At 42.3% G+C, this 14,690-nt stretch overlaps 1 protein-coding gene across 1 annotated transcript; it reads left to right on the top strand.

Moving 5' to 3' along the window:
- The first annotated feature begins 8,069 nt into the window (after positions 1-8,069).
- On the top strand, positions 8,070-10,949 carry Cst11 (cystatin 11). The gene is made up of 3 exons (NM_030059.2): positions 8,070-8,391; positions 9,080-9,184; positions 10,771-10,949. Exons 1-3 carry the CDS (start codon positions 8,164-8,166, stop codon positions 10,855-10,857), a joined length of 420 nt encoding a protein of 139 aa, NP_084335.1. The 5' UTR covers positions 8,070-8,163; the 3' UTR covers positions 10,858-10,949.
- The last annotated feature ends 3,741 nt before the right edge of the window (positions 10,950-14,690 follow it).

Genomic DNA, 14,690 nt, shown 5'->3' with positions numbered 1-14,690 from the left:
GAAAGTATTTTGCTTCTTCAGAGGGAAGATCCCACATTACTGTGACTAGGAGTCTCCTAAGTCCAAGGTCACACTACTTTGTAGAATAGATGGCTGAGACACAGAGAGACAAGGTAACTGTGTTACTCACTCAAGTCCCCCAAGGTCATCAGCTCCAGGCTGTCCTTACTCAGGCAGGTGAAGGTCTTGTAGTCTATCAAGAGCAGGTGCTGGGGATGCCAGGAAGCACAAGAGGGACGGGCAAAGAAGACTTTTTCAGTGTGTTGATGAACAGGTAAGTGTCGTGGGTACTAGGATTCTACTTATACTAGGAACCTCAAAATATGAGAAACCTGTCTTACAGGAAGAGCACAAAGGCTAGGAAGAGAAATAAGTCCCTTGCTCCTGCCTGTCACAGGCACCCTAGCTGTATTCACATAGGCATGTACACACACACACACGTGTGTGTGTGTGTGTGTGTGTGTGTGTGTGTGTGTGTGTGTGTGTGAGTGATTTTAGAGAAAGTGGGGGAGAATGGGAAGAAAAACTTGAAGGAGGAATAAAGGATAGAGGGTACAAATGATATAAACAAGTACTCACATTTGAAATTCTAAACAAAAAACAAAACACCTTTTTAATTTAAAAAACCTGACACACCAACTTAAAAAAGAATTTTTTGGCCTATCTCAACTGTGGGAAATCTTGCCATGTGATCAGAGAAAGTATCAAATAAGAAATGGTACCACAGGGGTGGAGAATGTTAATCGCTGAAGGTGTGTTTGTCTAATAAGCCAGGGATACCTAACAGGTCTCATCCTCCTTCAAGGTCCAGAGAGTGACTGAGACATCTTACCTCAGCTTTTACCCAGTCCTGTTCTAGTTCCTGAAAGGAGCCTGAACATCTCTAGTCACTGGCTTCCAAGGCCAGCCAAGCCTCACAGACAGCTCACCTGAGATGAAGTTGCCCTGTCCCCGTGGAAGAGCAATCATCTCCAGAGGATCATATTGTCCCCTCAAGCAATAGCACTTCTCTGGTCCACCTCACAGAGCCAGACTGAGATAAGCATCAAGCGGTCTTCACCTTGATTGAGACCATCTAATTACATCTAATTACCTCATTCCCTTCCCCACTAACCCAAGTTCTTCCTGTGTTTAAGTTCATGTCAATATCCTAAAGATGAGCTGAAGGGCTTAATTTTTAATCTCTTCAATATAATCATTTTATTTAAAATTCTTTCCTGTCCTTTTCCCATCACTCTGGTTTGCTTTCTTTGGGGAAATTGGTTCGGTGTGATGTGCTGGACTCTCCTAGGAGTCCAGGCCTAGGAATCTGGTAATAGGAGGAGCTAAGGAAAGAGGCCTTAGGGTGTTTCTTGAGCTATACAGTGTGGATCTTACCTTACACCGCTTACAAGGCCTTCAAAATGAATAAAGGGATAAACTGCACCAGTCAGCCAGACCTCCAGGACACGAGGCACAGACCCAAACAGCACTGCAAATGCTGTGACGTGGAACGCCTATCAAATAAGGCTATCATTGTTCCCTCAGACAATTTTCAAAATGTCTGAATTGCAATTCAAAGTTATTCTATATTTAAAGAAGCAAGAAAATTTCAACTCCCATAGGAAAAAATTTAGAAATTTTCTAATCCAGATGTTGGAAACAACAAACAAACTTTCACACAGACATTAGGAAAATGTTCTAGGAAATGAATAAGTCTCATCATTAAATTTGTGGATTCTACACTGCCACAGTACAGCAGAATTCATTCCTCATAAATACATATTTTTAAGTTAAAATTAAATATTGTGAGAACCATCAAAATGAGTGAAGATGTTTTCTGACAGTGCTTGTGACATGTGCTGCAATGATAGTGGCTTAAAATGGATCAGATTTCTTACTCAGAAGGCAGAATGTAACACAGTTTTCACTGGACTAAAATCAAACACCAGCAGGGCTATGTCCTTCCTTAAGGCTCTAGGTGAGAGGCTACCCACTTCTCTTTTCAGCTTCTAGGGCCACTGTGCTTCTTGTCCTTTGGCCCTTTCTTCTAGAGTCAGAGTACCCTTCAAAGCTTCCATGGTCTTCTTGTAGTTCTCTGGCTGTGTATCTTCTACCCATCCTTACAGGTACTTTCGTGACTATGTTGAATCTACCCAGATTACCCAAGGATATATATATATATATATATATATATATATATATATATATATATATATATGTATGTATTAAATTCTTACATAGGCAAAGATGCTTTTGCCATATGTGGTGGTTTGAATATGCTTTGCCAATAGAGTGACACTACTAGGAGATATGCCTTGCTGGAGTAGGTGTGGCCTTGTTGGAGCAAGTATGTCACTGTGAGGGTAAGCAATGGGACCCTCCTCCTATTAGCCTTCAGATGAAGATGTAGAACTTTCAGCTCCTCCCATACCATGTCTGCCTGGACACTGCCATGCACTGGCCTTGATGATAATGGACTGAACCTCTGGACCTGAAAACCAGCCCCAATTAAATGTTGTCCTTATAAGAGTTGCCTTGGTCATGGTGTCTATTCACAGCAGTAAAGCTCTAAGTCACCATGTAACCATAGCCACAGGATCTAAAAGCTGAGGTCATGGTGCTGCATCACTTACTCCTTTTTATATGTACTATATCACTTACTTTTCTTGTTATTGTGACAAAATACATTGCAAACATAGCCTATGATAAGAAAGGTTTGTTTGGGCTCACCATTTGAGGGAACAGTCCAGCACGTCAGGGACAGCATGATGGCAGGAGCAGGAGGTGGCTGGTTGTCTGTGTCTGCAGTCAGGAAGTAGAGAGAGATAGCTTTCTCCCTTTTATTCAGTTAAGGTTCCCAGTGCAATTGTAACCACACTCGAAGTGAGTTTTCTTCCTCAATTAAATATTTTTTGGAGAGACTCACGTTTCCACAGTGGTTCTATCTACGATGAACTTGACAATGAGGGTTAACTTTGAGGTGGGCCTTACTTAGCTCAGGCCTCAATGCAAAAAAGAGCCCAGCCCAGATCAGCCAGGCCACCTGGCTGAACAATAGCAGCAAGCAAAATATACATACAAACTTGTAATGTCTTCTGAAAGGAATAAAAAAGGAGTGAATAAAAACTATAATAAATATAATTCTCAGTATGACACAAATTTAATTCTCTATGAATTGATATAATTACTGTTAATCTAAATTCAAAATATTAACAAGAAGTGGCAAACTAAATTAATTTTTTTAAAAATCTGGGAGAGTTAAACAAATGCTTAAGGAAGAACAAGGAAAACAAATGCTACAGACTCTAAAGACTGGAAGAGCCAATTGACTATGCAGGTGCTTGAGCTTCATGCCCAGGATTCTAGAGTCAGACTTAGGGAAAGGGCAAAGAATAGACCAGCACTCTCTGAGAGTGGGACAGAACTTAAGTAGAGCGACTCACACACTCAAGGAATGTTGTGTTTGATCAAGATGAGTTTCAAGTTAGTTGGTTTTCAAAAATAATGGTTCAACACTGAGGCTAATACAAATAAATTGTCATCTACTAGATATCTAGCTACAGATAAATGATACATAGATAGATAGATAGATAGATAGATAGATAGATAGATAGATAGATAGACAGACAGACAGATAGATAGTAGAGGTAAATTATAGATAGACAGACACATAGATATATGCTAAATATACAACGTTAGATAGACAGACAGATTTAGATAAACAGAAATCGGCTAAGAGACAGGCAAATATGAGGTGAGGTATTAGGTGCAAGACAAAGACACAGAGACCTAGTCCCAGCTTATGCTTTCCAAATGGCATCAACGGGTTGATGTGGGAAGCCACATGTGCCGTTGCAGAGTGGCACTGACTACTGCTGGCCACCACGCATAAGATTGGACAAACAACCAATGTGTACATATGCAGTAAAGTTTTTTGCAAAGACACTGCCTGGCCCAGGCATGATAATGAGGTTCTGTAAGGTACTGAGAGTATAACCAATCAGATGTGAGACATGCAAATGAGGTATGATAATGAGGTTCTGTAAGGTACTGAGAGAGAGTAGCCAATCAGATGAGGAACATGCAAATGAGGCTTAGTGCATAACCAATCCAGGTGTGAGACACGCCCCTCCTAGGCCTATAAAAGCAGCACCAGTTCTGGGCTCGAGGTCTTTTCGCCTCTACAATCAAGCTCTCCCAATAAACGTGTGCAGAAGGATCCTGTTGCAGCGTCGTTCTTCCTGGCCAGTCGAGCGCGCGCAAGAAAAGGAATGCATCTAAACACATGACAGTCAGGACAGCCACCCATGGCTACCCTGCTAAAACTCCAGTATTGCACCTAGGAAATACTGGCTGTTCTCGGAGAAGGAGCTAGACGTAGGGTGTCTGTTTGATTTCAGAGCTGTGAGGCAAGACTCGGTGTATAATTAGTATAAATATGTATAAGGAATTTGGGGCAAGCAGCAGAGTTTGTAGGAAGGGTATTCTCATATACTGTTGACAGGAAGTATAACCAAAGCTAAAAACAGAGTAATGCTTGAACAGGGGTGCTGTACAAGATTATCCTCCACGTGGAACTGCCAACATCTTCATCAGACACACTAATGCCCCCTTAGAAAAGATCATCATAGCTGGGCCTTGTTGACTATTGTTTATCTCTCATAAAAGAAGGAAAGGAGAGGATCATGGAATACAGGAAGGATGGCCTCAAACTCTCAGAGAGCCATCTGCTGTGCATCCCTAGCGCTAGAATTAAAGATGTGCACTATTATGCCCGGCTATGGCTGCTGCCTTTCTTGCTTTAAATCAGAGACCTGACAAACACACTAGGGTTGGAGGCTGTGTGAGAAATTTTAGACACAACTAGCTGAACCACCTACACATTCATCTACCGGAAGTGACAGTTAGGCAGCTAGCAACCCCAAGACCATAGCTTCAAACATTAGGCAAATCCCTGCAACCTTGAGGATAGATATTCTACTCACTGTTATAATGGAGTCTTTGTTACTTATGAAGACAGGAATCAAGCTGGGTGCCAGAAAAGAACGCAAGCTTTTCATAGTAGGTGGGGAAACTACCTACAGTCCTTGCTAATCTTTACACATTTGTGAAACAGCCAGAAGTTGGAGAACAGAGGAGCACTAAAATGAAATGATCTGTGGCTCCTTGCTCTCCTTGGATGGCCAGACATCCAAGAAGGGTTTGGATTGAAGTCATCCTATAGTGTAAGAGACACAGAAAGGGAACCACAAATCCTAGTCCAAAATAGATAGATAGATAGATAGATAGATAGATAGATAGATAGATAGATAGATAGATAAAATCAAAGCAATCTCAGAATGAAGGAATGACCCAAGCAGCAAAGCAGAGGAGAAATCCTCTCTGTATTGCAGTGACAGACAGCAACATCCTGACCCAAGCTGCCCCAGTCCAAGCTTTCAAACCTGTGAATAGACTGCTTACAGGCAAAAGAGACTGGACCTATAGAGAGATCTTGAGGTGGTGGACTGCCTCAGTGGTAAGGTACCATTCACAGGGTCCCCATTAGAGAGAGATGGAGAGTCATAGGGGAAATAATGAGGGTATTGGAGGATGAAGACCTTGTTGTTGGGAGATGGCAAACTTACTTTTGCTGTAAACTGTTTCTGATAATTTGAGGGATCTTCACAGGAAATTCATCCAGCATCCAGGAGCACAACAGAGTAGTGAATCCTGGCAGTGAGAAGGAGAAGCAGGAGGACACCCCAAGGATGTCAGCTTTCCATTTCTGCAAAGGCCAGGAATACTAGAACTGGAACCAAATGGCATTTCAGTCCCCACTTCTTCCACCCCTAGGTCTGTTTACAGAAAGGTCTTGAAAACCATGGCTGGTAAAGTGAGGAATGCAGAACAGAAGTAGTAGATGGGATGAATATAGAGAAGACATCACATCCACAGATGTAGATCCACAAGTGAGAGAAATACAGTATATTATTTGGGCTTTAAATGTCCCCTGAGGGCTCATGTATGGTCCCAGCCTGTGGAGCTCTGGGGAGGTTGTAATGCTCTTAAGCGATAAAAGCACTGGAAGAAGGTGGATCACAGGAGACAGGTCCTTGAAGGGGAGATTAAGACCCCAGCCCCTTCCTGTCTGTCTCACTCTACCTCACACCTGCAATAAGCAAACTCCTCTAACAGGCATTCTCTTCATGGCATCAACCTTGCTATTGAGCCCTCTGGGTTATTAATCAAGCAGACCCAAAGCCCAGACAGATCTCTTCTGCAACACTAAAATGAAACCAGGAGTGATAGGTGAGGTCCTACCTTCTATTTCCTATCTCTCCTATTTTGTGAGTGCTCTCAATGGTGAAGGTATCAACAGCTTGCTCTTCAAATGACACCAAGTAGGTATGGAGGTTTGGTGGTGCAAGTCTCAGACCCCAGACCCTTCCATATGAGAAGGACTCCCACCCAGTGGGGCCATAGATAAGATAGCAATGATGTGTGACTGAAGAAAGGCATCTTGGTTTCAACTCTGATTTTAGTTTTGTGAACTGGTGACTTTATTGGAATTACCTTATGGAGTGTTACTTATAGAAGTATGGGTGAGTTAAAGACAACTCTATCCTTGAAAATCCTACTCCAGCATAGGCAATGACTCATAAGATATCTACAGTTGTTTGAACAACTTGTAGGCAGCGAGGCTGGGGAGAATTGCTTATCTAACCTTGGGGAGGTACTTGAAGAACTTCCTGAGACTTCTTAAGTTTTTATTACTTCCTTAGTCGTAATGAGTCTCCTCCATTAAAAAGAGGATGTGCCAATTCAGAGAAAATAGCTACACAATGATCAATGGGAGTATGTACTTAGGGTAGGAATGGAGGTGCATGTGTCTGTATGGAGATTTATACATCAATGTGAATCCATACTTAGGGCAGAGGTATGGATGCATATATTTACATGTATGTGCATGTCCATACCTTTGTGAGCAAAGGTATATAGGTATGTGTACTCATTCACACCTCTCTTTAGGAGCTTTCACTATCTCTTTTGGTATTGTACCCTACTGAAAAATACCCTACAGCAGTGGTTCTCAACCTTCCTAATATTGTGACCCTTTAATATCATTCCTCATGTTGTGCTGACCCCAACCATAAAACTGCTTTTGTCGCTACTTTATAACTGTAATTTTGCTACTGTTATATTTTGTCCTATAAATATTTTTGGATAAAAGATTGCCAAAGGGGTTGCAACCCCCAGGTTGAGAACCACTGACCTATAGGTTTCCTCTTAACATCTCATAAGCTTGCACCACCCTGCTAGCCCCACATGCCTGTGTCCTAGCCCTTTGATACCAATCTATGGCAGGGCTCCTTTGGGGCCTTATCTTGCTGAAACCTAACTTGTCAGGCAGGAAACTCTTGGCATCCCCCTCCCTCAACTTCCTACCCGCATGTAAAACATGGAGTCAGCCACACTCAAGTGTCACCAGCTTTCCAGATCCTTGCTGCTCTCTCTCCTCCTAGCCCCCTGCTCTTTTGACATATTGCCTGGAAACAGTATCCAAGAAGAGGACTTCCTTAGATCCAGTCCCTCCTGATAAGCTTCTCCTCATACAGTTCTGCTGATTATGTTATGCTTCCTGGGATCCAATATCTCTAATGTCTCCTCAGATGCCCATCCCTCAAGTGTTCTGTGACCCCCTCGTGATGTACATAAGCTCAGTGGAAAGAAGGCTCTAGCTTGACTTCCAGTAAGGGAAGGCCACAGAAGTGTGCATTGCTGAAGGAGCAGCCACAAATATGTATAAACGTGTGTGTGTGTGTGTGTGTGTGTGTGTGTGTGTGTGTGAGAGAGAGAGAGAGAGAGAGAGAGAGAGAGAGAGAGAGAGAGACAGAGACAGAGACAGAGACAGAGACAGAGAGAAAGACAGAGAGAGAGAGAGAAATGGAGAGGGAGAGGGAAAGGGAGAGTGAGAGGGGGAGGGAGAGGGAGAGGGAGAGAGCTATGCAAAAAGATTGATAGTGGGAGTGAGCTTGCCAGTGATTGCAAAGTGTTCCTAGAGTAGGCAGGTAGGAGGGAAAAGAGAGGCGAACTGTGGCGTGAATGCATTCTTCCCTTAAGCCTGACCCAGAGACACTGTGGTCAGTTTGACCCAACAAATGAAGTGGGAGGATCTTTTCAATGTTCTCCAGCTGAAAGATGGCGGCCGGATCTTGGAAGGCAACACGGCTCCTGTTGGCCATTCTGGTGGCCCTGGTGGCTTTCAGCTACCAAGTAAAGAGGAAAACATTTATACGGATTGAAGAAGTGAGTGCATTGGAGTCTTCTGTGAAGGAGACATTGGAGTATGTCACAGATGAATACAACAAGAAAAGTGAAGACTTGTACAACTTCAGGATCCTTCGAATCCTGAAGATTATGAAGCAGGTGAGTGTGTGGCTTCCCTGTCTCTCCTCCCCAGAGGGACCCTGTGCTCTGGTAAAATTCCAGGATTTTGTTTTGATGAGATCTCACTGTGCAGACTAGGTTAGGCTCAACCTTGCAGCCTTCTTGTGCCAACCTCCACAGTGCTATAATTTTAGGTATATGCTATCATCCCCAACTGAAAGTGGGTGTCTTAAGAATTGTGTATTCACTAAAGTAGATGAATCTGTTCTTTCAATAGTAACTAAAAAATTACCCACCCAGTACCAACTGGCCTAGCTATGTGTCTTTTAAAGCAGTGCTATTACAGCTAGCTGTGATATGTCTATCTGGGATTGCTCTGCTGCCACGGGCAATTTGAAAAGTTACGACACAGGACACATGGCCTACAGAGATTAACCTGCTTACTATCCAGCCTTTCAGAGAAAATTTGACACATTACTGTCTGGAACAATTAGCCTTTTCAATGCTGTCCAGGGGATTCCATGGAGAAAGATGGGTACTCTTGGTGATATCTCAAAGGGTGACTAAAAGAGGACTGGAGTCAGACAGGAAAGAAGAGCAAGGATCCTACAACTGTGCAAGACTAGGCTCTTGACAAGAAGCAAGGTGTAAAGCTGTCCTGCCCATATAGAAGCCAGAAAGAGGAGAAGCAGATATTCACCATTTGCCTTCCCCTCATTATCCACAGGTGACAGGTCACCTGGAGTATCACATCACAGTGGAAATGCAGCGGACCACCTGCTTGAAGACAGAGACGAGCCTCTGTGATATCCAGAAAGGGGAACTTCACAAGGTGCTGGGCAAGCTCATTCACATAAAGCCAGTTTCCCCCCATGGCTTTAGCATAAGAGAAGACAGACCTGCTTGGGATCTACTCAAGGTTGCTCGAAAGAAAATCTTATGAATGATATCTCTTTTGTTGATGCTAGAAGAATCACAAGGAAGAGAAAGGGGTCCAAAGGGAGAAGTTGAGGGGCTGAATTACAAGGGGACAACTCAGGCCAAGGGAAGCAGTTATTTATTAAGTATATTTTATCTGGAAGTGGGAATGTTCATTTGAAAATAATTTGACTGCTGTAGAGGTAGACTAAAAAAAAAAATCTGTGTGGGTGGTCTGCTGAGAGGCTTTCAGCCCCAAAGGTACCTCAGTCCCCAGCAGCCTTCTTTTTGATCCAGCAGGAGGCTGGCTTAATACTGCCCCACACCATTGCCACATCTGTGAGCATAGTCAGAGTGGGTCCAACACACAGAGGAATCCTAACAACCCTGTAACTTTCTCTTAACTTTCCTCAAGTGAATTTGATAAAGGATGGCCATATGTCCCTCCTTGCCCAGCATCATCCTATCATCCTGGTCGATGTTGACATAATTTTTTTTTTTTTTTTTTTGGTTTTTCAAGACAGGGTTTCTCTGTGTAGCCCTGACTGTCCTGGAACTCACTCTGTAGACCAGGTTGGCCTCAAACTCAGAAATTTTCCTGCCTCTGCCTCCCAAGTGATGTCATTTTTAATGTAATCACTATTAGCCTCATCTTTTGCTCATAACATGTCCTTGTTTGGTTCGTAAACTATTGGTCAATCTAGTAACAATGACTTGGAGATTCTCAACACACAAATGTGTCCTTTCCTGGGCTTCCTCTTCATATTAGAACATAAAATCATTAGTTTGGGTGAATGAAAGGAATATGAAATGAATAGATAGAAGGAAAGAATGGGTGGAAGGATGGATGGATACAAGTGGGCAGCTTGTGAGTGGGTGGATGGATAGCTAAGTAGATGGAGGAAAGAGAGAGAAGGAGGGAAGGAGGGAGGGAAGAAGGAAGGAAGGAAGGAAGGAAGGAAGGAAGGAAGGAAGGAAGGAAGGAAGGAAGGAATCAATCTATGAAGGGGAAGGGATGCAGGGAAAGAAGAAAGGAGATGAAGATCCAACAGAAACCCAGAGAGAGAGGCCATGGTAAATACCATGTGAATGGCAATGGTGAGAAAATGGAATCAGTAATTCCCACATTAAGTATGGGTTGGTGGCCCCTAGTCCTACTCCACATCTGACCACAGACAGGACCTTCTTCAGAATAGTCTTAGCAACACGTTTGTTATGTGAGTGGAATGACATAAATATCAGGATCGGAGGGACAATGAGGCATTGCTACTTACCCAGCCTCAGGTTTGATGTTCTCTTCCTTATAACCTTCCATTTTGGCCTCTTTATCTTAACTTATTGTTTGTTTCTTTTGTTTTTTAGAACGAGTCTAACTATGGAGCCCATTTCTTACTATAAACCTCTCACCTCAGGTTCCCAATTGCTGGGATTACAGGGTACTTCCATGCCCAGCTCTTGTTCGTCTTTTAAAATACACGTATTGGTCTTTTGTTGTTTTAGAAAATCCAGTGCTACTTCTCAGTGTACGCCATTCCCTGGGTTGAAGTATTCAAAATACTCAAGAAAAACTGTACCGATATCAGCTGAGTGTCCTGGAGCACATGCGGTGTCATCCTCCATGCTTCCAATCCCCCTGCAATCAATAGAAGCCCTCAATTTGCCTAATAAAAAAGTCAGCCTATTCTCTTCATGGTCTTCAAGCTGTGATTCCAGTTCTCCCCTATAAATTCTTCAGTTATTATAAGAAAATGTGGAGGTCTACTAGGAGTTCCAATGGGATAATACAGATACTTTCTGAACCACTGTTTACACCCACATGCTTAGGAGAACTTCATTTTTAGCTTCCTAACAAGTAGGAGACTTTAGAATTTTTTTTTTTTTGTCAGATGGTTTGGTTTGGTTTGGTTTGGTTTGGTTTGGTTTGGTTTGGTTTGGTTTGGTTTGGTTTGGTTTGGTTTGGAGGTCAGGTCTCAGGTAGCCTCAGGCTAATCTTGAACTCACTATGAAGCTGAGAATGTCTTTGAACTTCTCATCTTTCTTCCTCCACCTCCCAAGTGCAGGGATAACAGACACACACAGCTTTATGCAGTGGTGGGTTTCAAACACGGGACTTCATGCAGGCTACACAAGTATCCTATGAACTGAGCAACAGTCCCAGGCCCAATAGTCTCAGTTTTAAGGCAAGATGGGAAAACTGGGAAGAAGGAAAATAAGGAGGTGGAGAGATGTTGACAGTAGGTAACTGAACACAAGAGATGTTTACAAGGGACTCCCATGATGGGATCCCACAGAAACCTGGCAAAGAGCCCTCCTCTCCTCTACTGAAGTATGAATGGAGAAGAAAGAACACAAAGAACAACAAGGATTTGCTCCTGGTCCATAGTTGAGAGATTCCCTCTCTTTCTGTAAGTGCCTAATCTTGTAGAGACTTGATGCCCGCCAAAAAGAGGGATGTGGAGGGCAGCATGAGAGTTGATAGGTGGGTGAGGGGTGGGAGCACCCTCTCAGAGGGGGGATGGGGAACATTTTGAGGGTGGACCAGGAAGGGTAGCAACATTTGGAATGGAAGCAAATAAAAACAATTTAAAAAGAATAAAATATTGTTAGAAAGTAAAAAAAGAAAAAAGAAAAAAACACTAAACCTGGATCTAGACTCCCACCACCTTATAATAGCAGTTAGGACCAGTGTGTGTCTTATTACTAGCAACAGAATACCACAAACGAGGTAAATTATTTTTAACAATTAGTATAATTATATATTAAAATTTTTAGCTCAAAGGGAGGAAAACACAAGTTGTGAAATCCGTTTCATTTTCAATCAGACATGTTTAGGGTAGAGCATACTGTTGTCTTCATCAAAATTTGAGATACATATGAAAAGGAGACTGTTGGGTAAATATAAGAATGGGGAGGGAAATGCATAATGTCAATACAAAGTATAAGCTAGAGAGCAGATGGGGAATATACAATTGTTCTTTGCAATATTCCTTGGACTTTAGATTAAGTTTGAAGATGTTCACCAGTATTTTGGATAAAACATGAATATATACTTACTTACTTAATTAATTAAATTACTTGGAGGCAGACTTTAAATAACTTGTCAGACATGCTTGTATTGTTTAAAATATCTCAAACTGGGACTGGAGAAACGGCTCAGAGGTTAAGAGGGCTTCCCTCTTGCAGAGAACATGGGTTCTGTTCACAGGACCCATGTCAGGCAACTCATGACCACCTGGAATTCCAGCTCCTGAGGGATCCAAGGCCTCCGACATCAATGGGCACCTGTACACACACATGCACACACACATTTGCACACACACACACAAACAATAAAATAAAATAGCTCACATTGAGTGAAATCTATAAATAAAACTGTGGAATTAATCATGACATTGGTTGTGATTTATCCTGTGCTCATTATGCATAAGGAACTTACAAAATGCTAAACAATTGTTATAAAACCTAACATTCACGAGTATCATTTAAAATTTGTATTATGTTTCTTATTTAAGGAATTAGAAAGTAGAAAGTAGACGATCATTTGTAGGAGAAATCAAGAGGTGAAATGAATGTTCTTAGCCAGTGCATTCTAGAAAAGGGACATTTGGACTGAGATTGTTAAGAGTTTCTACGTCCGTTTCTTCACTTATTACAAATGGCAAAAACTCCTTCTCTCACTAGAATTCCAGAATTTCTACTCTAACAAAGGTACTTTCCACTTATATAGGATTTAAGTGTAGTTTAAAAATACATGTTCATTAATTCTCTCTGTCTGTCCTGGAACTCACTTTGTAGACCAAGCTGGCCTCGAACTCAGAAATCCGTCTGCCTCTGCCTCCCAAGTGCTGGGACTAAAGGCGTGCACCACCACGCCCGGCTCTCCAGAAATTTTAAACATGCATCCAAGGTATTTTTGGTCATATTCACCTCTCACTCCTCCTCCTAACTCCTCCCAAGAACACCCAGCCCCTCCCAACATCATGTTCTCTTTATGAGTGTGGCCGCTGTTGTGACCACCACACTCTAGTGGATATGATCACAGCTGTGTGTATATGACAACAGAAACATAACTGGACTCTTTAGGTTATAGAATAAACAGACTGGTAAATTATAAAGAGAACTTTATTTGGGCTCATGGTTCTGGTCTAAGGTTAAAGAGCACCATCTAGTGTAGTCTTCTTTTTGACAGAGTCCTGAGGCAGGAAGTAGCAGAAACCCATCTACATTGGCTTTTATAACTGACCGGCTCTCACCATGATGCAGTAAGTAAGTCATTAACCCATTAACTCATTTATCACACGAGTTCATTCACTGATGGGTACAGAGACCCAGTAACCTCCTAAAAGTCCAGGTAGGTCCTACCTCTTCTCATGTTGTAGATTTATGTCTCCACAGGAGTTTGGAAGCAATTTTCATGGTGGCACATTAACAGTGGGACCACCACAACTTCAGTGTCCCCAGGTTCCTTCCACACAACTCCCCTTTTGTTGTGCCCTAGATACCTCAACTCAGAGGAGCCAGGGATATCATGGTTCTTAATGGTTCATAGAGCCATCTTTAGCAAATCCTAACTGGATAAACACCTTAACTCTATCTGCTGCACCTGCTGTTTTCCCTCATTATTCTCTCTCTCTCCTCTCTCTCCTCTCTCTCCCTCTCTCCTCTCTCTTTCCCCCCTCTCTCTCTCTCTCTCTTTCTCTCTCTCTCTCTTTCTCTCTCTCTCTCTCTCTCTCTCTCTCTCTCTCTCTCTCTCTCTTTCTCTCCCGTGTGTGTGTGTGTGTGCATGCATATAGTCTACAATGTACAATGTCAGCAGGTTCTACTAATAGTATTAAGCCCTGGACTTTCGCTGAAATATATGTTAATTTTAAATAATTTTTACTTATATGTCTATATGTCCCTGTGTTCAGTATGCCTGCCAATGTCCATGGAGACTAGAAGAGGGTGTTGGATCTCCTGGAGCAGGAGAGTGATAGTTGTGAGCTTGGAATTGAGCTCTGGTCCTCTGGAAGAGCACACATGCATTCACACTCACACTTAACACACACACATGCACACAACACAACAAATACAATTTAAAAAGATAGTGTCAATATGAAATCACATAAAGTAAAAAACAGAAACTGAACATAAGTCCACCATGTAAACGTGAGTAAGAACGGAGCATCTGAACACAGCTCAAAGCAATACCATAGTTTATTTCCTTAATATTTATTTAGTCAATAATTTTGAGACACTATATCTCTCTATAGCTCAGAGTGGCCTCTCTAACTCACAGTAACTCCCCAACTCAACCTCCTGAATGCTGAGAGTGTAAGTCTGAACCACCATGCCCGTGTCTGAAGTAAATAACAATGGAAAGGCAGAGTAGGTTGGGAAAAGTGAAAAAAAGTTCAAAAGTAGCTTGTGCTGTGTAAATG

Source organism: Mus musculus, chromosome 2 (genome assembly GCF_000001635.26).
Source record: "Mus musculus strain C57BL/6J chromosome 2, GRCm38.p6 C57BL/6J".
Taxonomy (NCBI): Eukaryota; Metazoa; Chordata; class Mammalia; order Rodentia; family Muridae; genus Mus; species Mus musculus.
The sequence above is the reverse complement of the archived record's forward strand: the minus strand, read 5'-3'. Positions and strand labels throughout refer to the sequence as shown.

Bases quoted from the DNA above. Each gene is read 5' to 3' on its own strand.
- Cst11 (NM_030059.2), top strand. From the start codon at position 8,164: ATGGCGGCCGGATCTTGGAAGGCAACACGGCTCCTGTTGGCCATTCTG. The intron at 8,392-9,079 runs GTGAGTGTGTGG...CATTATCCACAG, and splicing joins TCCTGAAGATTATGAAGCAG to GTGACAGGTCACCTGGAGTA. The intron at 9,185-10,770 runs GTGCTGGGCAAG...TTGTTGTTTTAG, and splicing joins AGAAAGGGGAACTTCACAAG to AAAATCCAGTGCTACTTCTC.